This window comes from Rhineura floridana, chromosome 7, assembly GCF_030035675.1.
Source record: "Rhineura floridana isolate rRhiFlo1 chromosome 7, rRhiFlo1.hap2, whole genome shotgun sequence".
Lineage (NCBI taxonomy): Eukaryota > Metazoa > Chordata > Lepidosauria > Squamata > Rhineuridae > Rhineura > Rhineura floridana.
This window is the reverse complement of record NC_084486.1, coordinates 94,407,895-94,429,237: the sequence shown is the minus strand read 5'-3', so window position 1 is coordinate 94,429,237 and position 21,343 is coordinate 94,407,895. Positions and strand designations below refer to the sequence as shown.

At 43.5% G+C, this 21,343-nt stretch overlaps 1 protein-coding gene across 1 annotated transcript; it reads left to right on the top strand.

Moving 5' to 3' along the window:
* The first annotated feature begins 79 nt into the window (after window positions 1-79).
* Window positions 80-21,334, top strand: DNAJB11 (DnaJ heat shock protein family (Hsp40) member B11). Its single transcript, XM_061636575.1, has 10 exons — window positions 80-296; window positions 2,535-2,691; window positions 4,559-4,656; window positions 13,066-13,198; window positions 14,621-14,763; window positions 15,281-15,363; window positions 16,940-16,997; window positions 18,166-18,277; window positions 18,457-18,616; window positions 19,352-21,334. Exons 1-10 carry the CDS (start codon window positions 229-231, stop codon window positions 19,414-19,416), a joined length of 1,077 nt encoding a protein of 358 aa, XP_061492559.1. The 5' UTR covers window positions 80-228; the 3' UTR covers window positions 19,417-21,334.
* Window positions 21,335-21,343: the final 9 nt, after the last annotated feature.

Sequence of the window (21,343 nt, the reverse complement as noted above, 5' to 3'; positions counted from 1 at the left end):
CCCTCGGTCATCCCACTTTGTTGACGTCACGAAGCCTGGTTGGTCGACTCTAGCCGGGTCGCGGGTGAAGTGTGCAATTGTGGTTGGCCAGAGGCGGGTGAGAGGAGCATGCTGTGCCGGGTCCTGATTGGTCGGTTTGCTTCACCGGGTTCTCTTTCGTGCCTATGGTTACCGGCGAAAGGGTGAGGTGTGGGATACGCGCGGAACCTGTTCGACGAGACCCCCGCCATGTCACCCCGCTCCCTTGGCGGGCTTCTCCTACTGCTGCTGTGTCTGCTCGGATCTGCCGTCGCCGGGTGAGCCCAAGGGAGAGGAAGGGACCGGGAGGAAATTCCACCTCCGTTCCGGCACTCACTGGTGACCCCGTGATAGGCTGTAGTTCCCACCTTCCTCTGCTACGGAAGGGCCTTTCGGAGCATGTGTGCTTCGCCTCCCCGTCTTTCCAGTTAGGGATTGTCTCCTGTCAGTTTTCCTTTTGCATTGAGTCCTTGTCATTGTAGCCCCTTTCTTCCCTGGTGATGAGGAAAAAGGCTGGTTTCCTGTGCTTTTCATAGCTTGTGTACGCGAAGGAGTTTCAGTTAGTACAATCGTGTATTCGGTCTGTGGACAGGGGTATAGAGGTTAGAGCGTCGGTGCAGGACTGTGGAGACCCAGGTTCAAGTCCCTGTTCAGTCATGGGTGAGTCAGGGGCAGTCGACTCGCACTCAGCCTAACCTACATCATGATAATGATTTTAAAAAAGAGAGACTATGTCCACTGTCTTGAGCTCCTTGAAGGAAAGGCAGGATGTAAATGTAATCTATAAAACATAAACAGGTGTTGCCTGTAATATCACGTGGCTGCCACGAATGAGAAAAATCTCCTGAAACTTCCTCATTCACTGAGATGTAGTACTGTATTGGGAACATAACTAGATGAGGGTCAGTACACTGAGCTCAATTCCTGTCTGGGCTTTGAAGTCTGCCAGGGAGGCCCTTTTGGTAGTAACATCACTGATGAAGGCTTGGTGGTCTGTGGCTCATTGGAGGGCCTTCTTGGCAATAGTAGCCAAGTAACCAACCCCCTGATGTTTGGCTAATGCTAACACTGACCATTTTTCAGCACTGACTGAAAACGTGCCTCTTTCTCCAGGCCTTCTGAGTATGCTAGGTGTAAGGACCCATGTAGTCTTACAATGAGAGCTGGATTGATTGATTGATTACTAAAAGAGCATTTTGTATTGTTATTTTGTTTTATGCTTTTGTTGATTTGATCAAATTTTAAATGTTACTTGCCTTAAGATACCTTCTGCTGGAAGGCAGGATACAAATCTTATAAAAATTGAAAAAATATATGTAGAGACAGTTTAGAAACTGCAATTCAGTGTACAGATGGTAGATTACAAGATGGGATTTGACATGATCGTATATGCTAGTGTTTCATCAATTGTACTGATTCCTAATCCAGTTCTAAGCCCAATTCAAAGTGCTGGTTTTGATTGTTAAAGCTCTTTGTGGCTTGGGGCCAAGGTACATGAAGGATGGCCTGTCAGTGTGTGCCAGTCCATACACTAAGATCTTAATCTATAGGTTCCCTGCCATTTGAGGGTGGATATTGGGGAAAGGGCTTTCCCAGTGGTGGCCTTCCAATTGTGGACTGTTTTCACCAGGCATACTCGCTTGGTGCCTGCTCTGATGTCATTTTTGAACAAGGCAAACACATTATTTTTCAGGACTTTTTAATTCATTTTGATGTGTTTCATCACTTTGCTTTGTTTTTATGCTTATTTCAATTGGTAATGTTTTTAGTATTTTTATGTTTTTAATTTGTTTTATTGTGTTGTGAAATCTGGTCAGCCATTCTGGAAATTTTATTGAAGCACAGGATATACAAATCTGCAATAAATAAATAAAAGTAAAGGAGCATGCCACCTGTTACAATCCTACTTATCTCACCTCGCACACAGTACAATTCTATACATATTTACTCAGAACTAAGCTACCAAGGCTGTTCTCTCAGGCTTTTGTGATCTTCTCATCACATCCATTCCTTAACTCTCTTGCCTGTGTTGCAAAATGTTGCTCCTCTTTTTGTTTTCCCTCAGGGAACACAGATATTAAGCAGACACTTGAGAATGTGTATGTTACCAATTAAGATCACATAGCACACTTACAGTGCAATCCTATGTATGTTCACTCCAGAGTAAGTCTTGCTGTGTCCAGTGGAGCCTACTCCCTAGTGTTAGGATTGCATCCTTAGAGTGACTGATGATGTAAATAGGAACTGGTTCTCACTGGACTCCTGTTTTTAAAACAGGACCTCCCCTATCCCCCCAAATGTTCTATGAATGGAAGTTCTGAATCAGAACTTCTGATGCTTCCTTGGAGGCATGTGTCTATTATCCTCAGGATTCCATACTTGTTATGGTCAGCAACAGTACTGGAGGGGGAAGAAGAAAACTGAAATCTCTTTCTGTCCTCTAACTTGTGGCCTGAAAAGATAGCTTTGTTAAAGGAAGAACAGACACAACAATTACTAGTTTGATTGTTTTTCAGGAGAGATTTCTACAAGATCTTGGGGGTGCCTCGCAGTGCATCTGTGAGAGACATTAAAAAGGCCTACCGAAAATTGGCTCTACAGCTTCACCCAGACCGAAACCTTGATGATCCACGTGCACAGGAAAAATTCCAGGATCTTGGGGCTGCCTATGAGGTCAGTGTATTTAGCGAAAGTCCATGCCCAACTTGTGCATCTGTTGCTTCCTCTCTATCTCAGCTGTTTGGCAAAACAATGACAATAACATCAGATAATATCAGAAAAGACTACTGCACTGTAGGGTTTCATTAGAAGGTGTTCCTGTGAAGTCTTCTCCATCCACTTTCATATCATTTGCTTAGGTTGACTTAACTGTGTATTTGCAAATGATTCCTAGATGGTCTTACATTTGGCAAATGGTTTTTTGTACAATTCTGTTTTTACATTGATGTAATTTGTTATCAAATATGGATAATCATGCTGTATAATGAATGTATAACGATTTGTTAAAAGTATAAGACCTATAAAACTATTTGTTAGAGTGTTTTATCAGTGCTTAATTAATATGCTTTATAGAACTTTTTTGATATGTTGAAAGAATTTCTTAGAGTTAATGATTGGTCAACTAAAAATGCCTTAGTTGTTAGCTTGACCCACTTATCATGCTACTTTGAGTTAGGTAAAGTGTCTGGCTTCCTGATGCACCTTTCTGATGTATGTATCTGAATAAAAAAAGCACACTGGCCTACAAATGACGCGTTACAGAAATTAAGCTCAGGGTCAGCATGTTATTAACAAGGGGATGTAAGGAGATGACTTTCTAAACACTTCACTCATTGCTCCTCCTGTTTCTGTCAGCTTTTTCTAGATCTCAGAATCTCACATTTCTGTAGTGGTAAGAACAGGAATCTCCTTTTAACAGGCATCCGGTTATCTGCTACTCTGTAAATCCTGTAAATGAAGTGAAACAAAATACTTGAACAGGCTGCAGCATGGAATGTACATTAATGTGGTTTGAGGAGAAAAGATATCTACAAAAATAAGAACTGCTTTATTAGGAACTTTCATGCTAGTTTTATGTACTTGACTGCTACTTATGCTAAGATAAATGTCTGCTGTATAATATTAAAGATGCATTTGTGTGTGCTCTTATTGCTAGAGAAGTACACCTGAATTCAGTAGGACTTGCTTTTGTGTAAACATAGCATTGGGCTGCAAATGAACTGCGTAGGGCATAAGTCTTGTGATGGTAGACAAAAAGTCTGGGCCAAGGAAAGAATAGTATTTTGTTTTGCAAGCCCTTCCGCACCTACCACTGTGAGAACAGGATGCTGGACTAGATGGGCCACTGGCCTGATCCAGCAGGCTCTTCTTATGTTCTTATGTTTTAAAGATTGAATATGGAAACTAGTGACTGTTGGCTATTGCATCTATGGTGTCAATAAAAAACACAAATTGTTATCTATATATTTGAGGAAGATACACGGTTGTATCCAAAGGTATGGTTCAGCTGACAATAAGCTTTCCGTAAGCAGGGTGGGGAGGGAAGCAATTTTTGGTACATTCCCCCAAAATCTGCTCTGAAGGATCCTCCAACCTTTTGGAGCAATATATTTAAGGAAAGTGGGCTGCCAGGGTGAGTGTGGGAAAAGGCAAAATTGTTTCCCTCTTTGTTCTGCTAATGGAAGCCTTGCTGTCAGTCAAGTGACACCACTGGACACAATCCATTATGCCTAAGTTTTAGAATGATTCTTCGTTCATGCAGTACCAGGAATAACCACATTCAAAATCTTTCATCAGCCAAAAAAACAACAACCTCCCATCGTCCTTAAGGCATCAAGTTTATTCAGACAAATAATCATTTTAGATTTCAATAAGGCCATTGCTGAAGACATTTTCCTGACAGAAATCAACGGAACATGTTTCCACTTGATGTGAAAGATTTAATATCAGTTGCAAAGCTAGCTGCTTTGGAACAGTTGTAAAAGTTCATCTTAATTAAAGCTTTCTTTATTACACAAATGTTCCCTTATGTCTTTTGTAGGTATTGTCTGATGAAGAAAAGCGAAAACAGTATGATGCATATGGAGAAGAAGGTTTGAAAGAGGGTCACCAGAGTTCCCATGGAGATATTTTTTCACAGTAAGTCTGTTTTGTTTCTCCAAACTATTTTGCACAACAGAGCAAGCTTTACCTTTTAAGTACAATAAGGGGATAATGATGTTAGTTCATTGCAGCCAGTGTTGTTGCCATAGTGTCGGAAGGCAGAGCTGGGGTCCCAATCCCGGGGAGCTGGATCCCGGAGAGTTGGGAGAAGAGTATTCGGATGGATGGCAGAGGGAAGGGGGAGGAACTTCCCCCCTTTGGAGCAAAGACGAAACAGAGGAACTGCCAGTGATAAGGTCGCTTAGCAATGGGGAGCCTGAGCCCTCCCTGGACATTCTCACGCCTCCCCCTCTTTCAGGCTCACAGCAAGAGGGGAAAGGGAGGGCTGCTCACAGCCGAAAAGCGGGGAGGCAGTTTACCATCAGCCCCTCCCCTATCCCCCATCCTGGAATCGGAAACTTCAGAAGAGGAGGGGGTGATGCTTCCCCCCTCACCGCGCACACTCAGACAGCTGAAAAGACAGGAGAGAAGGGGGGGAAGGCGGGCAGTTAAGGAGGAGCGAAAGATTGCGCGCCCATTTGGCCCCTTCTTAAAGAACAGGCGGGAAGAAGTCCCTTGCTCTGTCAACTTTCTCCCAATGCCGCAGGACCTGTATCCCTGTATTGCTTCATGAGAAAACGCAGTCTTTGTTTGGACATTACCCTAATAAAACACAAATTAACTACAGCCGTTGGTCTGGTTCCTGAGTCACATCCTGGGCCTGACAGCTTGACAGAGCCACCTAAATCACCCTCAACGCTCTCTTCACTTGCCTGGGACAAGATGTCAAAGGGAGCAGCGGGGGGGACGAACCCCACTTCTGAGACGGAAGAAGTGGAACTCTTGAGGACTAAGGTAGCTGATTTGCAGACGGATGTTCAAGCCCTGCTAGCAGCAGTCAAGGCGCTGAAGACGGATAATCAAACCTTGAAGGCCACGATAGACCAGATGCGAACAGCCCCTCCAGCTGCCGTAGTAAAGGTTCCCATTGGATTGCCCCCAAAATACGCGGGACAAAGTGATCAGTTGGCAACCTTCGTGGCTCAATGTGAGTTATATCTGGATGTCAGGCACACGGAATTTCCAGACGATGGGGCTAAAGTAGCTTTCGTGATTAGCCTCCTGGAGGGAGAAGCTGCAAAATGGGTGACTCCGTATCTCGTGAGAAAGGATACTGTCTTAGGAAGGTACAGAGGATTTATACAGGAGATGACCGAGATGTTTCAAGACCCGCCAAGGGCTGAAACAGTAGCGCGGCAACTAGGCGCTCTGAAGCAAGCTAAAGGGACTGTTTCCGAGTACACTAACGCTTTTAAAATTCTGTCCCAGGAAACTGGTTACAATGACGCCGCCCTGATGTTTATGTACCGGAGTGGATTAAATGCTGAAATCCTGGATGAGTTGGCCAGGACCTCCCCCCGCGCTGATCTACCAGGGCTCATCCGGCTATGCCTACAGATAGATCACCGGATGGAAGGAAGGCGCCTGGAAAGGAAGCAGGAGGTCCCGAGATACTCAGCCTCGGCATCCCGCAACAAGACCCTTCCCACTGCAGGGATGGCAGGTAATGCAACTGAGGGACAGGGAGGGGCTAGGCCAAGACTGTCGGAAGAAGAAAAGGAAAGACGACGCCGGGAACGTTTATGCTTTTATTGTTCAAAGCCGGGCCATGTGGCCAGAGACTGTGGACTGAAAGGGGGGAAAGCCGAGCCGTCGGGAAACTAGAACACCCAGTCCACGTGCAGGCCGGTGGACTGGGGGCAGCGTTGTATAAAGGCCCCCCAACGATCCAACCTCCCTCAAAGGGGGTGTTGGTCTTGCCTATTCGGATTACAACTTCCAGAGGAGTGGTGTTTAATTCCACTGCCTTAATTGACAGTGGAGCCTCCACAAATTTTATTGATGCAAAGTTAGTCAAGCGTCATGGAATTTCCCGGTGGAAACTGGACGCTCCCCTAGCTGTGGAGACTATCGATGGGAGACCCCTGAAGTCAGGAGGGGTGACACAAGCCACGGAGGAAGTGAAACTTCAAATCCCTGGGCACGAAGAGTTCATTTCGCTATACGTGTCAGATCTCTCGAACTTTGAGGTGATTCTGGGAATGCCCTGGCTAGCAAAGCATGAACCCAAAATAAGTTGGAAGGAGGCGGTGGTGTGGTTCACCTCACAGTATTGCCAGGAGAACTGTCAACCTGAAGGAATCAAGAACACCTTAGTGGGGGCAGTGCAAGAGATCGAGCAAGTGACCCTGCCGCCAAAGTATGAAGAATTCAAAGATGTGTTTGATGAAAAAGAGGCAGAGACTTTACCCCCCCACCGCCCTTACAACTGTGCGATTGACCTAGTGCCAGGAGCCAGCATCCCATCAGGGAGAATCTACTCTCTCACAGAGAATGAGAGGGAGGCCCTGAAGGAATTCCTGGATAAAAACCTGAGGCGAGGATTCATATGCCCCTCACAATCCCCTGCTGGAGCGCCACTATTGTTTGTGAAAAAGAAGGGGGGGAACTCAGACCCTGTAACGACTATCGCGCATTGAACCAGATCACCATCCCCAACAGCTACCCGCTGCCCCTGATCTCAGAGTTGCTGGACCGACTGAGCTCTGCAAAACTCTTCACGAAGTTGGATTTGAGAGGAGCGTACAATCTGATCAGAATGAAGGAGGGAGATGAATGGAAAACAGGATTCTTGACCGCTTACGGACAGTATGAATACCTGGTCATGCCGTTCGGGCTTTGTGGAAGTCCAGGAATTTTTCAAAAATTCATGAACGACGTGTTTAGAGACTTGTTGGACACGTATGTAATCTGTTACTTAGATGATATCCTGGTGTTCTCAAAGAACCAGGAAGACTACAACCAGCATGTGAAGACGGTGTTGAAGAGACTGAGAGAAAATCACCTGTATGCTAAATTAGAGAAATGTGGATTTGACCTCAAGTCTCTAGACTTCCTTGGATATCGATTCTCAGCGGAAGGCGTGGAGATGGACCCAGGGAAAGTAAGCTGCATATTGGACTGGGGCCAACCTGTCACCAAAAAGGATGTACAACGGTTTTTGGGGTTTGCCAATTATTACAGAAAGTTCATTCCAGGGTTTTCCAAATTAACAGCTCCTCTGACTGACTGTTTAAGGGGGAAGAAGAAGTTTCAATGGACAGAGAACGCCACCGAGGCCTTTGAGGAGCTGAAGAGAAGGTTTGCTACTGAGCCCATTCTGCGCTTTGCTGATCCGAACCGCCCTTTCGTAGTGGAAGTGGATGCTTCAGATTTTGCCATCGGGGGGGTCCTGCTACAATTAGACCAAGAAGGGAAGGAGCTGCACCCCTGTGCGTACTTCTTTCGGAAGTTAAAGCCTGCAGAGAAGAACTACACAGTTTGGGAGAAGGAGCTGCTGGCCATCAAGGACTCTTTTGAAAACTGGAGACAATACCTAGAGGGGACCTCTCATCGAATTGAAGTGCGCTCCGACCACAAGAATCTTGAAAGCCTCCAAACCGCCAGAAAGCTGAACCAGAGACAGATAAGATGGTCCCAGTTCTTCACTAGGTTTAACTTCCAGATTACTTACCATGCCCAAGCCAAAAACCAGAGAGCGGATGCCTTATCCAGACAGCCACAATACAAAGAAAGTGAATCCGAGGACCAGCCTCAGTACGTAATCCCGCCAGAGAAATTAACGTTGGGAGTATGCCAGCCTTCATGGGAAGAGGAACTCAAAAAGGCGCAACAAGAAGATGCAGACATGCTAAAATATCAGCAGGAGACGGGACAAGGTCAAGACTCAGAAGTAACCTTTCACTGGAGAAATGGACTGTTATGGTTCAAAACCGCCAGATATGTGCCAGAAGGGGAATTAAGGCTCAGAATCCTACGCCAGTGTCATGATTCCATCACAGCGGGACACTTTGGGATTTACAAGACCATTCAGAACGTGGCCAAGGACTTCTGGTGGCCTAAAATGCGTCGGGATATTGAGAGTTATGTAAAGTCCTGCTCTGTCTGTCTGCGGACAAAAACACAAACAGGGACACCAGCAGGACTGTTACAACCGTTGCCTGTCCCACACGAACCCTGGAAGGACCTCTCCATGGATTTTATAACTGATCTACCCAAGTCCCAAGGAATGACAGCCATCTTAGTAGTGGTGGATCTACTTACCAAAATGGCACACTTTCTTCCTTGTGCAGGGGCCTTAGAGGCTAAAGAAACGGCCAAGTTATTCATAAAAGAAGTCTACCGGCTGCATGGATTGCCAAACAGCGTAGTCTCAGACCGAGGAACTCAGTTCACAGCCAAATTTTGGAGAGCAATGTGGAAACAGTTGCAGACGGAATTAAAACTCTCCTCCGCCCATCACCCCCAGACAGATGGGCAGACGGAACGCTTGAACGCCGTTTTGGAAAGATATTTACGAAGTTATGTGTCCTATCAACAGACTGACTGGGTATCATATTTGCATTTTGCAGAGTTCGCCTACAACAATTCTCTGCACTCCAGCACTCAACAAACCCCGTTCTTCGCTAATTATGGATTCCATCCTAAAGTCTTTCCAAGCAGCTCAGAAGGAATGCTGGTACCGGCAGCTGAGAACTTCCTTAAGGAATTGCAAGCGGCGCAACAGACACTGAAACAGCAGTTAAACGAAGCCAAAACGGAGTACAAGCAAGTTGCTGACCTGCACAGGAAGGAGCCCCCCCCCCTTCAACCGGGAGACCAGGTATGGCTGTCCACCCGCTTCCTCCAGATGCCAGGCAAATGTAGAAAATTACAAGACAAGAGGGTGGGTCCTTTCGAAATAGAAACTCAAATCAATCCCGTGGCGTACCGACTGAAGCTGCCTGACACGTTTAAAATACATCCTGTGTTCCATCGATCCCTCTTAACGAAAGCCGCCCCTCCCAGTGAGTTACGGCCGGAGGAACCTCCCGGAGCTCCACTCCTGGTAAATGAGCAGCTTGAGTTTGAAGTTGAGGAGATCTTAGATTCCAGGATCAGACGCCACAAGCTGCAGTACTTGATTCACTGGAAAGGCTATGGGGTGGCTGACAGATCATGGGAAGATGCAGCTGATGTGCATGCTCCAGAATTGGTAAAACTTTTCCATCAATGTTTTCCCCACCATCCCAAGCCAGACAAGGGGAGGGGGTCACAGCCTGGGAGGGGGGATGGTGTCGGAAGGCAGAGCTGGGGTCCCAATCCCAGGGAGCTGGATCCCGGAGAGTTGGGAGAAGAGTATTCGGATGGATGGCAGAGGGAAGGGGGAGGAACTTCCCCCCTTTGGAGCGAAGACGAAACAGAGGAACTGCCAGTGATAAGGTCGCTTAGCAACGGGGAGCCTGAGCCCTCCCTGGACATTCTCACGCCTCCCCCTCTTTCAGGCTCACAGCAAGAGGGGAAAGAGGGAGGGCTGCTCACAGCCGAAAAGCGGGGAGGCAGTTTACCATCAGCTCCTCCCCTATCCCCCATCCTGGAATCGGAAACTTCAGAAGAGGAGGGGGTGATGCTTCCCCCCTCACCGCGCACACGCAGACAGCTGAGAAGACAGGAGAGAAGGGGGGGAAGGCGGGCAGTACCTGAGGGGCAGTTAAGGAGGAGTGAAAGATTGCGCGCCCATTTGGCCCCTTCTTAAAGAACAGGCGGGAAGAAGTCCCTTGCTCTGTCAACTTTCTCCCAATGCCGCAGGACCTGTATCCCTGTATTGCTTCATGAGAAAACGCAGTCTTTGTTTGGACATTACCCTAATAAAACACGAATTAACTACAGCCGTTGGTCTGGTTGTCACATCCTGGGCCTGACACATAGTTTATTGTTGCCTTGTGTTCTTCTGTGGCCTTCTTGCATGATGAGCAGAGGTTGTAATGACACATTACAGCATTAGAATTTTCTGTCCTGAAGCTATACACACAAATGAAAATAACCTGGGTTTTTTTGGCAATAGAACAAGCAGGAAAAAGTTTAGTCCTCTGTGACTCAGAAGGCAGAGCCAACTAAATATGGTTTCTGTTAGGGCCAAACACTTCCAAAGGGACCTAAAAATTAAGCTAGGATGACTAAACCATCAACAACTTGACCAAGGTGAATGGGTCCTCCATGCGGACATACTCACTCTCCTGACTAGAATGTGGACCAGCCTAATATTGGATCAGTTCACATCCAAGGGCAGTGCCAAGATGGGACAATTATTTCCCAAGTTCCAGTTAGTGGAAGCAGAAACAGAAAGTACTCACCCAATTCTGTTGCTGTGACTCTGATTTTTCTAGTGATTTCCAATCTTGTCCGGGGTCCTTCAGATTTCAAGGCCACCTGAACAAAAGTTATCTTGATTGGATCATACTAAGACAAATTTGGTTCTTGGAGCTGATAGCCCTCTGGGCCCAGAAGCCCTGGCAGCTTTCACAGTGCATGAATCTCATCTCAGAGGTATATCCTCCATTCAGAGTTGGGCTGACCCCAGCTGGCTTTTCAGAGGTCAAGGCAGAATAGGAGGTCTGGGAATGCTTACCACAGTTTTTTCTCTTAAACCATCTACCAGTTTAATCTATGAGATGGTGTGGAGGTCATGTTAAAAAAAAGACATCTCATGCCTACCTTAGCCATCACAATGCATGTTCTAGGGGTTTTTTTGCACAGGACTGTGATGACCTTTATATCCCAAAAGATAAGCAACATCTATGTAAAGTTGGGGTGGAGAACCTGTGGCCCTTGAGATGTTGCTGGACTCCATCTCTCATAATCCCTGACCATTAGCCATGCTTGTTAGGGCCAATGGGAGTTCAAGTCCAACAACATCCCTGCTGTACAGTATCTTAAACAACCAGGCAAATTACCATTTGCAGGAATCCATGTATCAGGTATTTCCTATGAAGAGCTTTCCTCTACCAACCTATGCATATTCATAAATTTCCATCATGAAATCTGACCCTGGGGTTGTATTCAACTAACTCTTTACTCAGACTAATGGACCTAAGTTAGTCATGGCCGTTGCTTTCAATGGGACTGCTCTGAGTAAAAATTAGTTGAGTACAACCCCTGGTTCTTAAAGCCCTGTTTGAAGTGATCAGGACTATTCCTATACTAGAATTCACCTGGAAGTTGATACTTCTTGCTGCCAACTTGTCAACAAGAAAAATAGGGGAGTATTTTCTAGCCAGATAGGTAGTACTCAGGTCTATCCTTCATTCTTAATGTGAATTCTTAGCTCCACAGGAGCTACTCCTTTCAAATTTCTGTCCCACACTTCAAGGACCATTACTGGCACTTGCTGGCCATTTGCAGGGCCTTGTGGATTTACATAAAGGAACTGCGGGCATCAAGGTATTTGGATCATCTGTCTTCTACAAGCAAAAGGCTCAGAGATCTAGCTTTTTCACATTGAGTCATAAATTGGAGTGTGTATGGGGCCTGCTTATGATGCCAGTGTCTCCCCAGTTCCAGCAAGTATCATGGCCTAATATCTCCAAGGCGCAGCAGATAGTTTTATCATGTTAATAGTTCCAAATGATTTTGCGGAGGTAGGATATAGATTTACTCAATAAATCTCTGCAGCCCTTTGTCACAGTGTTCCAACTGAGTACATCTGTGGTTTTATTTAAGATGTTGTGGAGCAAGGTAAAGCTGAAGAACATGGTAAAAATATTTAAATAAAGAAAAATCAGCAGGCCAGCTGTATGGATGTCCCTGCCCACATGCATGTCAATTTTGTAATGATGCACAAATCTGCAAACCTCTCTTTCAGGAGATGTGTTCTGTAATAGTTTCTCTAGGTGCACACCTCAGAGGGCATAAGCACATAAATAGCTACTCTGAGATGTGGAACAACATTTGAACATCCCTTTCCTGCCTGCTCTCCTGCAACTGTTCATTGGGTAAAAAAGCAGGCAGACCCACCCAGGTACTGAGAAGGTCTGTGCAGAACTGAGTAACAGATCGAGGACAACCTAAGCTTGTCTTTGTTTCTGTCTGTCGCTGTAATCTTTCTTTCCATACTTGTAAATTGATTGCTTCTTTCATTGCAGTTTTTGTCCAGTTTGCTTTTGCCATCATAAGCAGCTGCTACTCCTGTTTTTATTACAGTTATGTTTTAGCAGAAGTCCTTGCTTTTTCTGTGATGGTATAAAGTACTCTCACCTTTTTTTGCTGCTCGTGTCAACCATTATGTGCTGATATCCGCGACACTCTGATCAAGATCTGAGGACTAGCACCTTATTTTTTTACAAAAAAAAAAAAGCCCTGGCTGAAGTTATCCCTGAAATTAGGAAGAGATTCCTCTCAGGAAAGTGATAGAAATTTGTTTAGCAGTTAACCCTTTCATGCATACTCTCCTGCTTGTTGAACAGAAAGGACCTCACAATAGATCCATTATCTTTTTCTTTTAAATAATGTCTGTTTACTTCCTTACAGTTTCTTTGGAGACTTTGGTTTCATGTTTGGAGGTAATCCTCGTCAGCAAGACAGAAACATTCCAAGAGGAAGTGACATCATTGTGGACCTAGAAGTTACACTGGAAGAAGTGTATTCAGGAAATTTTGTGGAAGTAAGCTTGTCAATCTGCCTTGATGAGCCTCTTTAGGTTATTATTTTATTAAGCTCTGGGAATGTGGCAACGATATACTCTTGTCTATACCGAGACATTGATGTGGAATTTATAGCAGCCCTGAATGATGAAAGACTATGCTGAAATCTGCTAGTATCTGCTAATATTTGAGATATCTATATTTCATACTTGGGAAAGAAAAGTGTTCTTCCTGCAAACAGTGAGGCATAAAGAAAAGTAGCTAATTGCTATTGTTTTTGTATCACTACTGAGAGGTTATGGTTTTCCTGAATGCTTTTAGTCAATGTGAGGGATCTTCATGTTCAAACAATGTTTTTTTGCCTTTGCTAGTACTTATGCCTTTAACAGACCATACTGTGAAGCATATTGTTGTCACTTGAGGGCCTAGTGGGCTGGTCTTGAGGGTATTAACAACAGATGGTAGTGCTAATGTCCCAGTGGAACAGCTGCAGCAGTTTAAACTATTCTAACTATGATTTATGCTAATTGAGCTTTCTGCCTCATGTCATTATCATATAGGCTTTTCTCAGCAAGGTAGCTGCAGCTGAGTTAATTGAGCTTCTATCTAGTGTATGTAGAAGGAAGTGGCAACAGAAACTCAGATTGCTTCTTGCCTTCTCCAAAGCTCTGTGTGAGGTGAAATAAAGCTGTGACACTCCCTTGTTTTCTCTGCAAACTTCTTCAGAAATTGTCTCTAATTTTACTGCTTCTGTCTTCTGCAAAGGGAGATTAATCTAGGGTGCTCAGGATTCAAAGGAAAAGAATTGGGACCAACCACAAGTTAGGACTGGCTGATAAGCCATGTCGAAACTTGTGGATCCCTGCTCTAACTGCTGCGTGTACTTAAAAATCATTGAAATAAATTGTGCTTATGGTACTTATAACAGGTCAACATTATTAGTAGTATTAGTAAATTTATGAGTCGCATATGCAAAAAGCTTCTAAGTGATTTTACAATTCAAAGCAAATTAATAACACGCTATATAAAGAGTACAAACTTTAAAATAACACAATTAATCTTCAACTTACAATGCACATACCTCAATTAAGATGGGGCAATATCCAACTAACTCATTCCATCAGCGCAAGGATTTCAGCTTGCAAGCCCCCCAAATCTGTTCTGAGGGTTCCCCCAACCCTCCAAAGCAGATGTGGGGAGAGGAGTGGGAAGCTTTGTTGCACACGCAGAAATCCTTGCACTGATGGAACAAGTTAGTTGGATACTCCCCATGGTTACTGGGCTACCTTGCTTTGTTCTTGTGTACGTGACGCCACCTGCAAAGCCCAGGGTCTCAAATGAAGGCACGTGAGATGTGTGTCATCTTCATTCATATCATCAAGAGTAATGTGCTTTTTGTATATAATTTGAATATGAGAGAATGATTCTGTATCTCTCTGCAGGTTATTCGAAACAAGCCGGTAGCGAGGCAGGCACCAGGCAAGCGGAAATGCAATTGCCGGCAGGAGATGAAGACAACCCAGCTAGGCCCAGGACGTTTCCAGATGACCCAAGAAGTTGTTTGTGATGAGTGTCCCAATGTCAAGTGAGTCAGATCCTCTGGCTCTTTGGTGCATGCATAGCTTGTAATCATGCATAGCTGTTGAAAGTAGCATGGAGGGAGAAGTGATTCCATTACCTGTTTGAGCCGTATGGTGGTGTAATGTATTGTTCACTTATGGGAATGAAAGCAGGAAGGAGATACTGGATTACTGACTGGAGCTTCAATAATTGCCCCACCAATACAACTTCCCTGATGACATTTGTTCCGCGAAATATCAAGTATTTAAGTTGTGGTATGGAGAGGAACTTCCTGCAGCATTCTTGTAGATTATTTGTTATCTGAAAACACCCTGGATGTAGCTGGGTTTTATGTTTCTGTAGTGTCACGGATTCATAATGGAGTATGCCCAGCACTTCTGTAGTTCAGTTGCACAGTATGGTTTGATTAGAAAAGAAAAGCAAAACTCACTTTGATAGTACAATCACTAAAATAAAACACTTGTTTACCTGATATAAGCATGCCCTTTTTTTAAAAAAATGCTGCTTTTCTGATTTCTTAGGCTTGTGAATGAAGAGCGAACCCTAGAGGTAGAGATAGAACCTGGTGTGAGGGATGGCATGGAATATCCCTTTATGGGGGAAGGTACAGTATTAATTTCTATTCTAACAGAGTTAATTTCTTGTTGGAGTTGAGGTAGTAAAGAACCTCCGGGGATTTATGGAACCTGTCAGAAAGCTGGTGGTATTTTTTGTTGTTGGTTTCCAAGTTGAGAGAATCTGTTTTGGGGCTGGAATAGTTCACCACTTTTGAATCTGCTCTGTTTATACAGCAAATTATTTTTATGCATTCTAAGACTGTGCTTGGAAGTCTTGGGAGAGATAATCTCTCCCCTCTTACACTTACAGAAAAGTGCAAACCAAGGAAATTTGGGGCAAGGTCTCTAGGGGAAATACACATCTTGGGTGTGGTGTGTCCCTTTCATTTTTCAAGTATACTTGAATTCCCCAGGTCAGTTTTGTAAAGAGAAAATGCCTTCTATATCACTACAGGAGTTTTGAAAATCTCATCTGTATAGAAAATGTGTGTATCTTCTTCATGCCCCGATTTGAGTTTTTCTTGTGTGTATCTTTTGTTTCAATGCAAGCTTCTAGTCCTTGTGCTTTGACAATGTCCAGATAATGTTTGTTGAGGGAGCCTTGAGCAAGGGTTCATATGAACCTAGACATAACCCCCTATTTATTCTTCACAATTACTCATCCTCATGACTCCTTATTCCTGTTACCTTAACTACCATCCATGCCTGCAGTTGTTTCCAAAATATTCCAGTTTCTGTATGAACCTACATTTTGATCCAAGCAAAAGTATATTCATTGTTTATGTAAGTTATTCTAAGTACGAAATCTCGATTTTTCATATAATGCATGCCATAGCTACATTATTTGAAAAAAGGTGTGTGCTTATCATATCTTTATGCACAAACATTTTTACAGGCCTGTAGAGGCAATTAACTTGTCTTCCGTACTCAATCTTAGCTAGTTACTGGCTTATATGGATTTACAGGTTATACGTTCATCTCAAATCTGAAGAAGACTGAGTGATCTGTACTAATGTCCTTTTCAGTAGCCATGTGTATTGGACAATGCTCCTCTCCCTGTTATCACCAGACAGCAGCCATTACATTAGGCTGTAATAGAGAAAGGATTCTGGGCCACAATTAGCTCTACTGAGAAGCCAAGGTTCTTTCCCGTTAAATGACACCTAGCAGCAGCTATTACATCAGGCCACAGCGGAGGAAGGAAGAGAAGAAATGCAGGACTATACCATCAGCTCAGCTGAGAGACTATCAAATGTTGGCACCTCTTCTCCTTGAACTCTTCCTCCCCAGCTAGTCATTAGAACTTCAAAGAACTTGTATCTGAATTTACTTGTTCCCTCCCAATCATTTTCCTTTTGTGCCATGTACTTTTAGATTGTGAGCATGAGGGCAGGGACTAAGTTTGGTATTTTTAGTGATCTGTAAGAGGTTCTGCAAGCCTAATTTGACTAAAGAGCTGAATAAAATTATTTAAATAAAGCCAGAGTCACATAATCTGCCAGGATGAGGATGATCTCTTTCTCAGATCATGTGACTAATGGAAAACTTAAAGGATTTGGGTTTGGGTTTCACTTTGGGGAAGTAGATAAAACACCTTTATGATCCATATTTAATCTTCTGCAGGTGAACCCCATGTTGATGGAGAGCCAGGTGACTTGCGCTTCCGAATAAAAGTTCTCAAGTAAGTTCTCTTAGATATTTTTGTCTTACTTACCAGGAAATATGAAATTTACCCCCCAAAATTAATAAACTCATCATTGAACAGACCTCATTGTATGATGCTGAAAGATATAATGTTCAGTATGGGTGCTGATGGGTGTGCTTCCTCGGGGGGGGTAACACTCATATAATTAATCCATTACAAAAGGTTCTCACATGAGAGGGGGGGAGAGGGAGGGGGGGGAGGATCGTTCATTCTGTTCTGAAGCACATAGTTCCTTCCCCTTCCTACCACCCAAGATCTAGATCAGAGGAATGCTTCCTGGCGGAAGGCTTCCACTGATCCACCTTGGCTTTGTGAGGGTGGCTAAACAATCAAGTTGGGGTGACCGGATTCTGAGGAAGGATGAAACCCACAAAGAGTTGCTGCTGTGGTCTCAAGATAGTTTCTTCTGCATGGTTTTAGGGCAGAGTCGGGGATATGTTACTCCCTCTTCTCCTGCCGGTATGGAATTAGTACTCCCAATCCATACAGCCTCACATGTAGCAGCAGGCTGCACAGCACATTGTATGAGAATCTCTAACACATTCACCTGCAGAACAGATAGTGGGTGTTAAGCTGGGGGATGGAGCATATGGTAGATTGAATTGAGAAGGTGCATCCAAGTTCAACAGGTTTGAGAAATGATTCCTTTTACCAATACAACATTTAGACAGCAATTAAGCTTTGCCAGCTGACAAGGAAACTAATCAGCAGTTCCAACCAAGCCTACAATTTCTGTAGGATATGTAATGGTTTGTCCCATTCAGGGCACAAGTAGCTGTTAAAGAAATGACCTCCATAGTACATTAGGGCAAGTGACAGAAATGCACTAGGGTCAGTTCCATTCTGATCATGATGTAAAACTACTTTGCATCTCTGCATAAATATTTCTACTCACTAAGCTGCAATAGGTTTTGATGGTCCCTATAGAAAATTGTTCCCTCCTTCAAAGACCGGGATGGATTTAGAGGGTTTGGGAACAGGAATGATAGAATCACAAGTTAATTCCAGCTCTTCATTTATTTTTCAAGTTAAATGTTCTTTTTATAGATTAGAGAGTTTGACAAGCATACAGAAAAAGGAATACACTTACCAACACGGCTGAAGTATAGAAAATGTTAATGTTCTTCTAACCTCTTGCCTACAGGCACCCAGTTTTTGAGCGAAGAGGAGATGATTTATATACAAATGTGACTATCTCACTGGTTGAGGCTCTTGTGGGTTTTGAAATGGACATTTCCCATTTAGATGGGCATAAGGTGAGGTAGAAAATGATTTCTCTTTGAAATAATATTTTCAAAATAGTCTCATGTTTTTCCATGATACTTGCATCTGTTGGCACTAAAATATGCGATTGTTTTTGTATTACTGATCTGTAGAAGAGTACCTGGTCATAAATGCTAATCTTGTAAACTCCTCACCACCCTCCATCCACTAGGTGCATGTTGCCCGGGATAAAATCACAAAGCCTGGAGCCAAGCTGTGGAAGAAAGGAGAAGGTCTTCCCAACTTCGACAACAACAACATTAAAGGATCTCTAATAATTACATTCGATGTAGACTTTCCCAAAGAGCAGCTGACAAGTGAACAACGGGAAGGTTTGTAATTGTGTATCCTAGACCAGTACTGTGATGACAGATTCCCAAATAGTTTGATCAGTAACTGCATTTGTTCATGTATGCTCTTCCTGCTGAGATGAGAAGTTATTTTGCCATCTATAGTGTCCATCTTGTGGGTATTCTGTCTTTTTCCAGTTTTAAGATTCTCTGTTCAGAAAGACATCACCTCTGTTAGAACAGGTGAGCTCTAAGATATTTCTCAAACTAATTTGTTGCAATTTGACTGGAAAGGGCTGTTCTTTCAGCTGATCCTTTCAATGACTGGCTATAGCACGTCCCCAACACTGCAAAGATTGTGAGGAAAGTGCCAGGATCTCTTCTGGGTATATTCTGGAAGGCTAGGGATAGCGGGGAGGACAGCAGCCATTTCTGCTTTGCTTAAATGTTTAAATATTGCTAACATTTCAGTGAGACTTTACTAAAAACTGGTCAAGGATCTTTTCCAGGTGACTTGCTTTTTCCTAGTCTACTTCTTAGATAGTAGCCATGGTAATGTCATTGCTCTTGTGGCACAATTGTTTTTGTGTTTGGAACATATTTGCATAGACATAGGCATCATTCTGAAACTTCTCAAAACTGTTTTGAGGGAGTCAGTTTCAAAATATGTAAACTGAAAATACTGGCTTTAAGTTGGAGCAGCTTGAATTCAGTTGATTTTTCCTTTTTAACATATTAGGAGCTTTGTATGGTGATCTGTTTAAAATTCTTTTGCAGGTCTCAAACAACTGTTGAAACAGAAATCGGTGCAGAAGGTATACAATGGACTGCAGGGATATTAAGATTGGTGACAAATGAACTTTGTTGCAGATGAGTGAAATCAGTGCTGTAAACTGCAGACTTCTGGGCGTTGTAGAACAAAGCTGAGGGGTGTTGGAGTGACTGCTGAGACTTCTATTTTTACAAATAGTGAGGGTAATTCGGGGACAGATCAGAAGACGGTAAAAGAAATTTCCTTATTAGCGACACAACTGGTGCTCTATCTGGAGCAGTCAGGCTCCAGCAGTTGAGAAATGTGAGGCATTTCAATTCAAATACCACGTTGAAATTCTGGTTTTAAAATATATTTTGATGTTACTTTTTCTTGCCCCACTGAGTGAATTTTCATAACTCGTTCACAGTCCCTCTGTTTTGCTTGGTATCACCTCTGTTTCAGACATTTAACCACAAGGGTCCTTTGCTGTTAACATTTTGATTTTTGGGTCCAATTTGGAAACTATTGGTAAAAATATTTCCTCACTGTCCTGATTTTTGTAAACACCTAATCCTCTTACCTATCATTCTAATAGATTTGAGGCATGAGAGACCCTTATCTCTGCAAATTTCCATTGTTATCTGCATTGTCCTCTCTTTAGGGTTCTGATAACTGTCCAGATGCTTCCTGTTTATACTGTGGAAGTGTACTGTAGTCTTTGCCACTACCCACTTTTGCATTTAGGTCTTCACAAGCACTGCTACAATATGTGAAGCTGCCCATGAAAGTTTGGCAGCTTACTATGCATCTCTCAAGATTGGCAGCTGTTACCTACACTGAATTTCCTTTATAGGCTAGTGAATGTGTAATGGATTTGTAATATGTGGTTTTGTAAACAGACACTCCAGCAAGCAAAGGCTATGCAGTCCTGCAGGCATAGCAATTAGTTTCAACACCTGGATAGAAATGGCTTACCCTTTGTCCTGTGGGGTGGTAGAGATAAGACTCACAAACAAAGAGCCTTGTTGCTGATAGACAATTTGAGCCATGCATCGAAATAGAAATGTACTCCCCTATATCCACCTTTACACAGCCACTGCTGCTTTTCCCATTTCTTCCAAAGAACTGTATAAAAAACTTCCTCCCTAGCCTCTGGTTCAACAAATTTAGTTTTTGCATTTTATGCAACTGATTTAAGCCAAGATACTCCTGTAGCCTTCTTGGAAACCATAGGGCCAATTCATGTTTTACATGACAAGTATGTTGGCAGCAATAAACACCATAAAGCCTGAAGTGGACGTGTGAGAACTAGGCAGCCTAGGACCCTTGGGGCTTCCCACTTTTACAAACAATTGTCTCCATTTCACACTGCATATGGTACTGTATTCCTGCAAACACTGGCATATATGCAATACACACGTTTGCATCTGACTTTGCCCTTGGTTCTAACTGCTTAGCAAGCCTTTCAGAACTTGTTGATTGCACATGCATTCATTCAAGACACAATGACTTGGAATGGCATTTAGTTCTTCCTTTCTCATCCAAGTTGTCTCTTGGCTAACGAGCACAGCAGTCTTAAAATCTTGCATTTATCTGCCCTGGAATGAGGTAGGGTGCGTGTGTGTGTGTTGCAATATGGCTCATGTTTTGTTCTCCTTGTAAAAGGCTGGCTGGATCTTTTTCTTTGTGGATCAGCTCCTTGCATTGGATAGCGTGCATCAATGTTTATTTTCTGTTTAAAGATGAAAGTATTGTATTGGTAGCCGCTAATACTATCTGAATCAACAGCCACTGAAGTTACAAATAGAAGTGTATTGTCACTATAATCTGTGCGAACAGAGCGCTAGAGATGAGTTAGCAGTGAAAGTGTCCACATAACTGTTTATAAATTGGAATGATTTTATAAAAATATCCAACAGTTGTTAACATTCAGAAAGCCAACCACATCCCATCCTTTCTCCTATTGCTGAAAATATTTTTGTGCATAAAGTGAAGAGACAAAAAGAGAGCCGGAA

Excerpts from the sequence above, each read along its gene's own strand:
- DNAJB11 (XM_061636575.1), top strand. The coding sequence starts at position 229 with ATGTCACCCCGCTCCCTTGGCGGGCTTCTCCTACTGCTGCTGTGTCTG. Across the intron at positions 297-2,534 it reads CTCGGATCTGCCGTCGCCGG|GAGAGATTTCTACAAGATCT; the intron begins GTGAGCCCAAGG and ends ATTGTTTTTCAG. Across the intron at positions 4,657-13,065 it reads CATGGAGATATTTTTTCACA|TTTCTTTGGAGACTTTGGTT; the intron begins GTAAGTCTGTTT and ends ACTTCCTTACAG.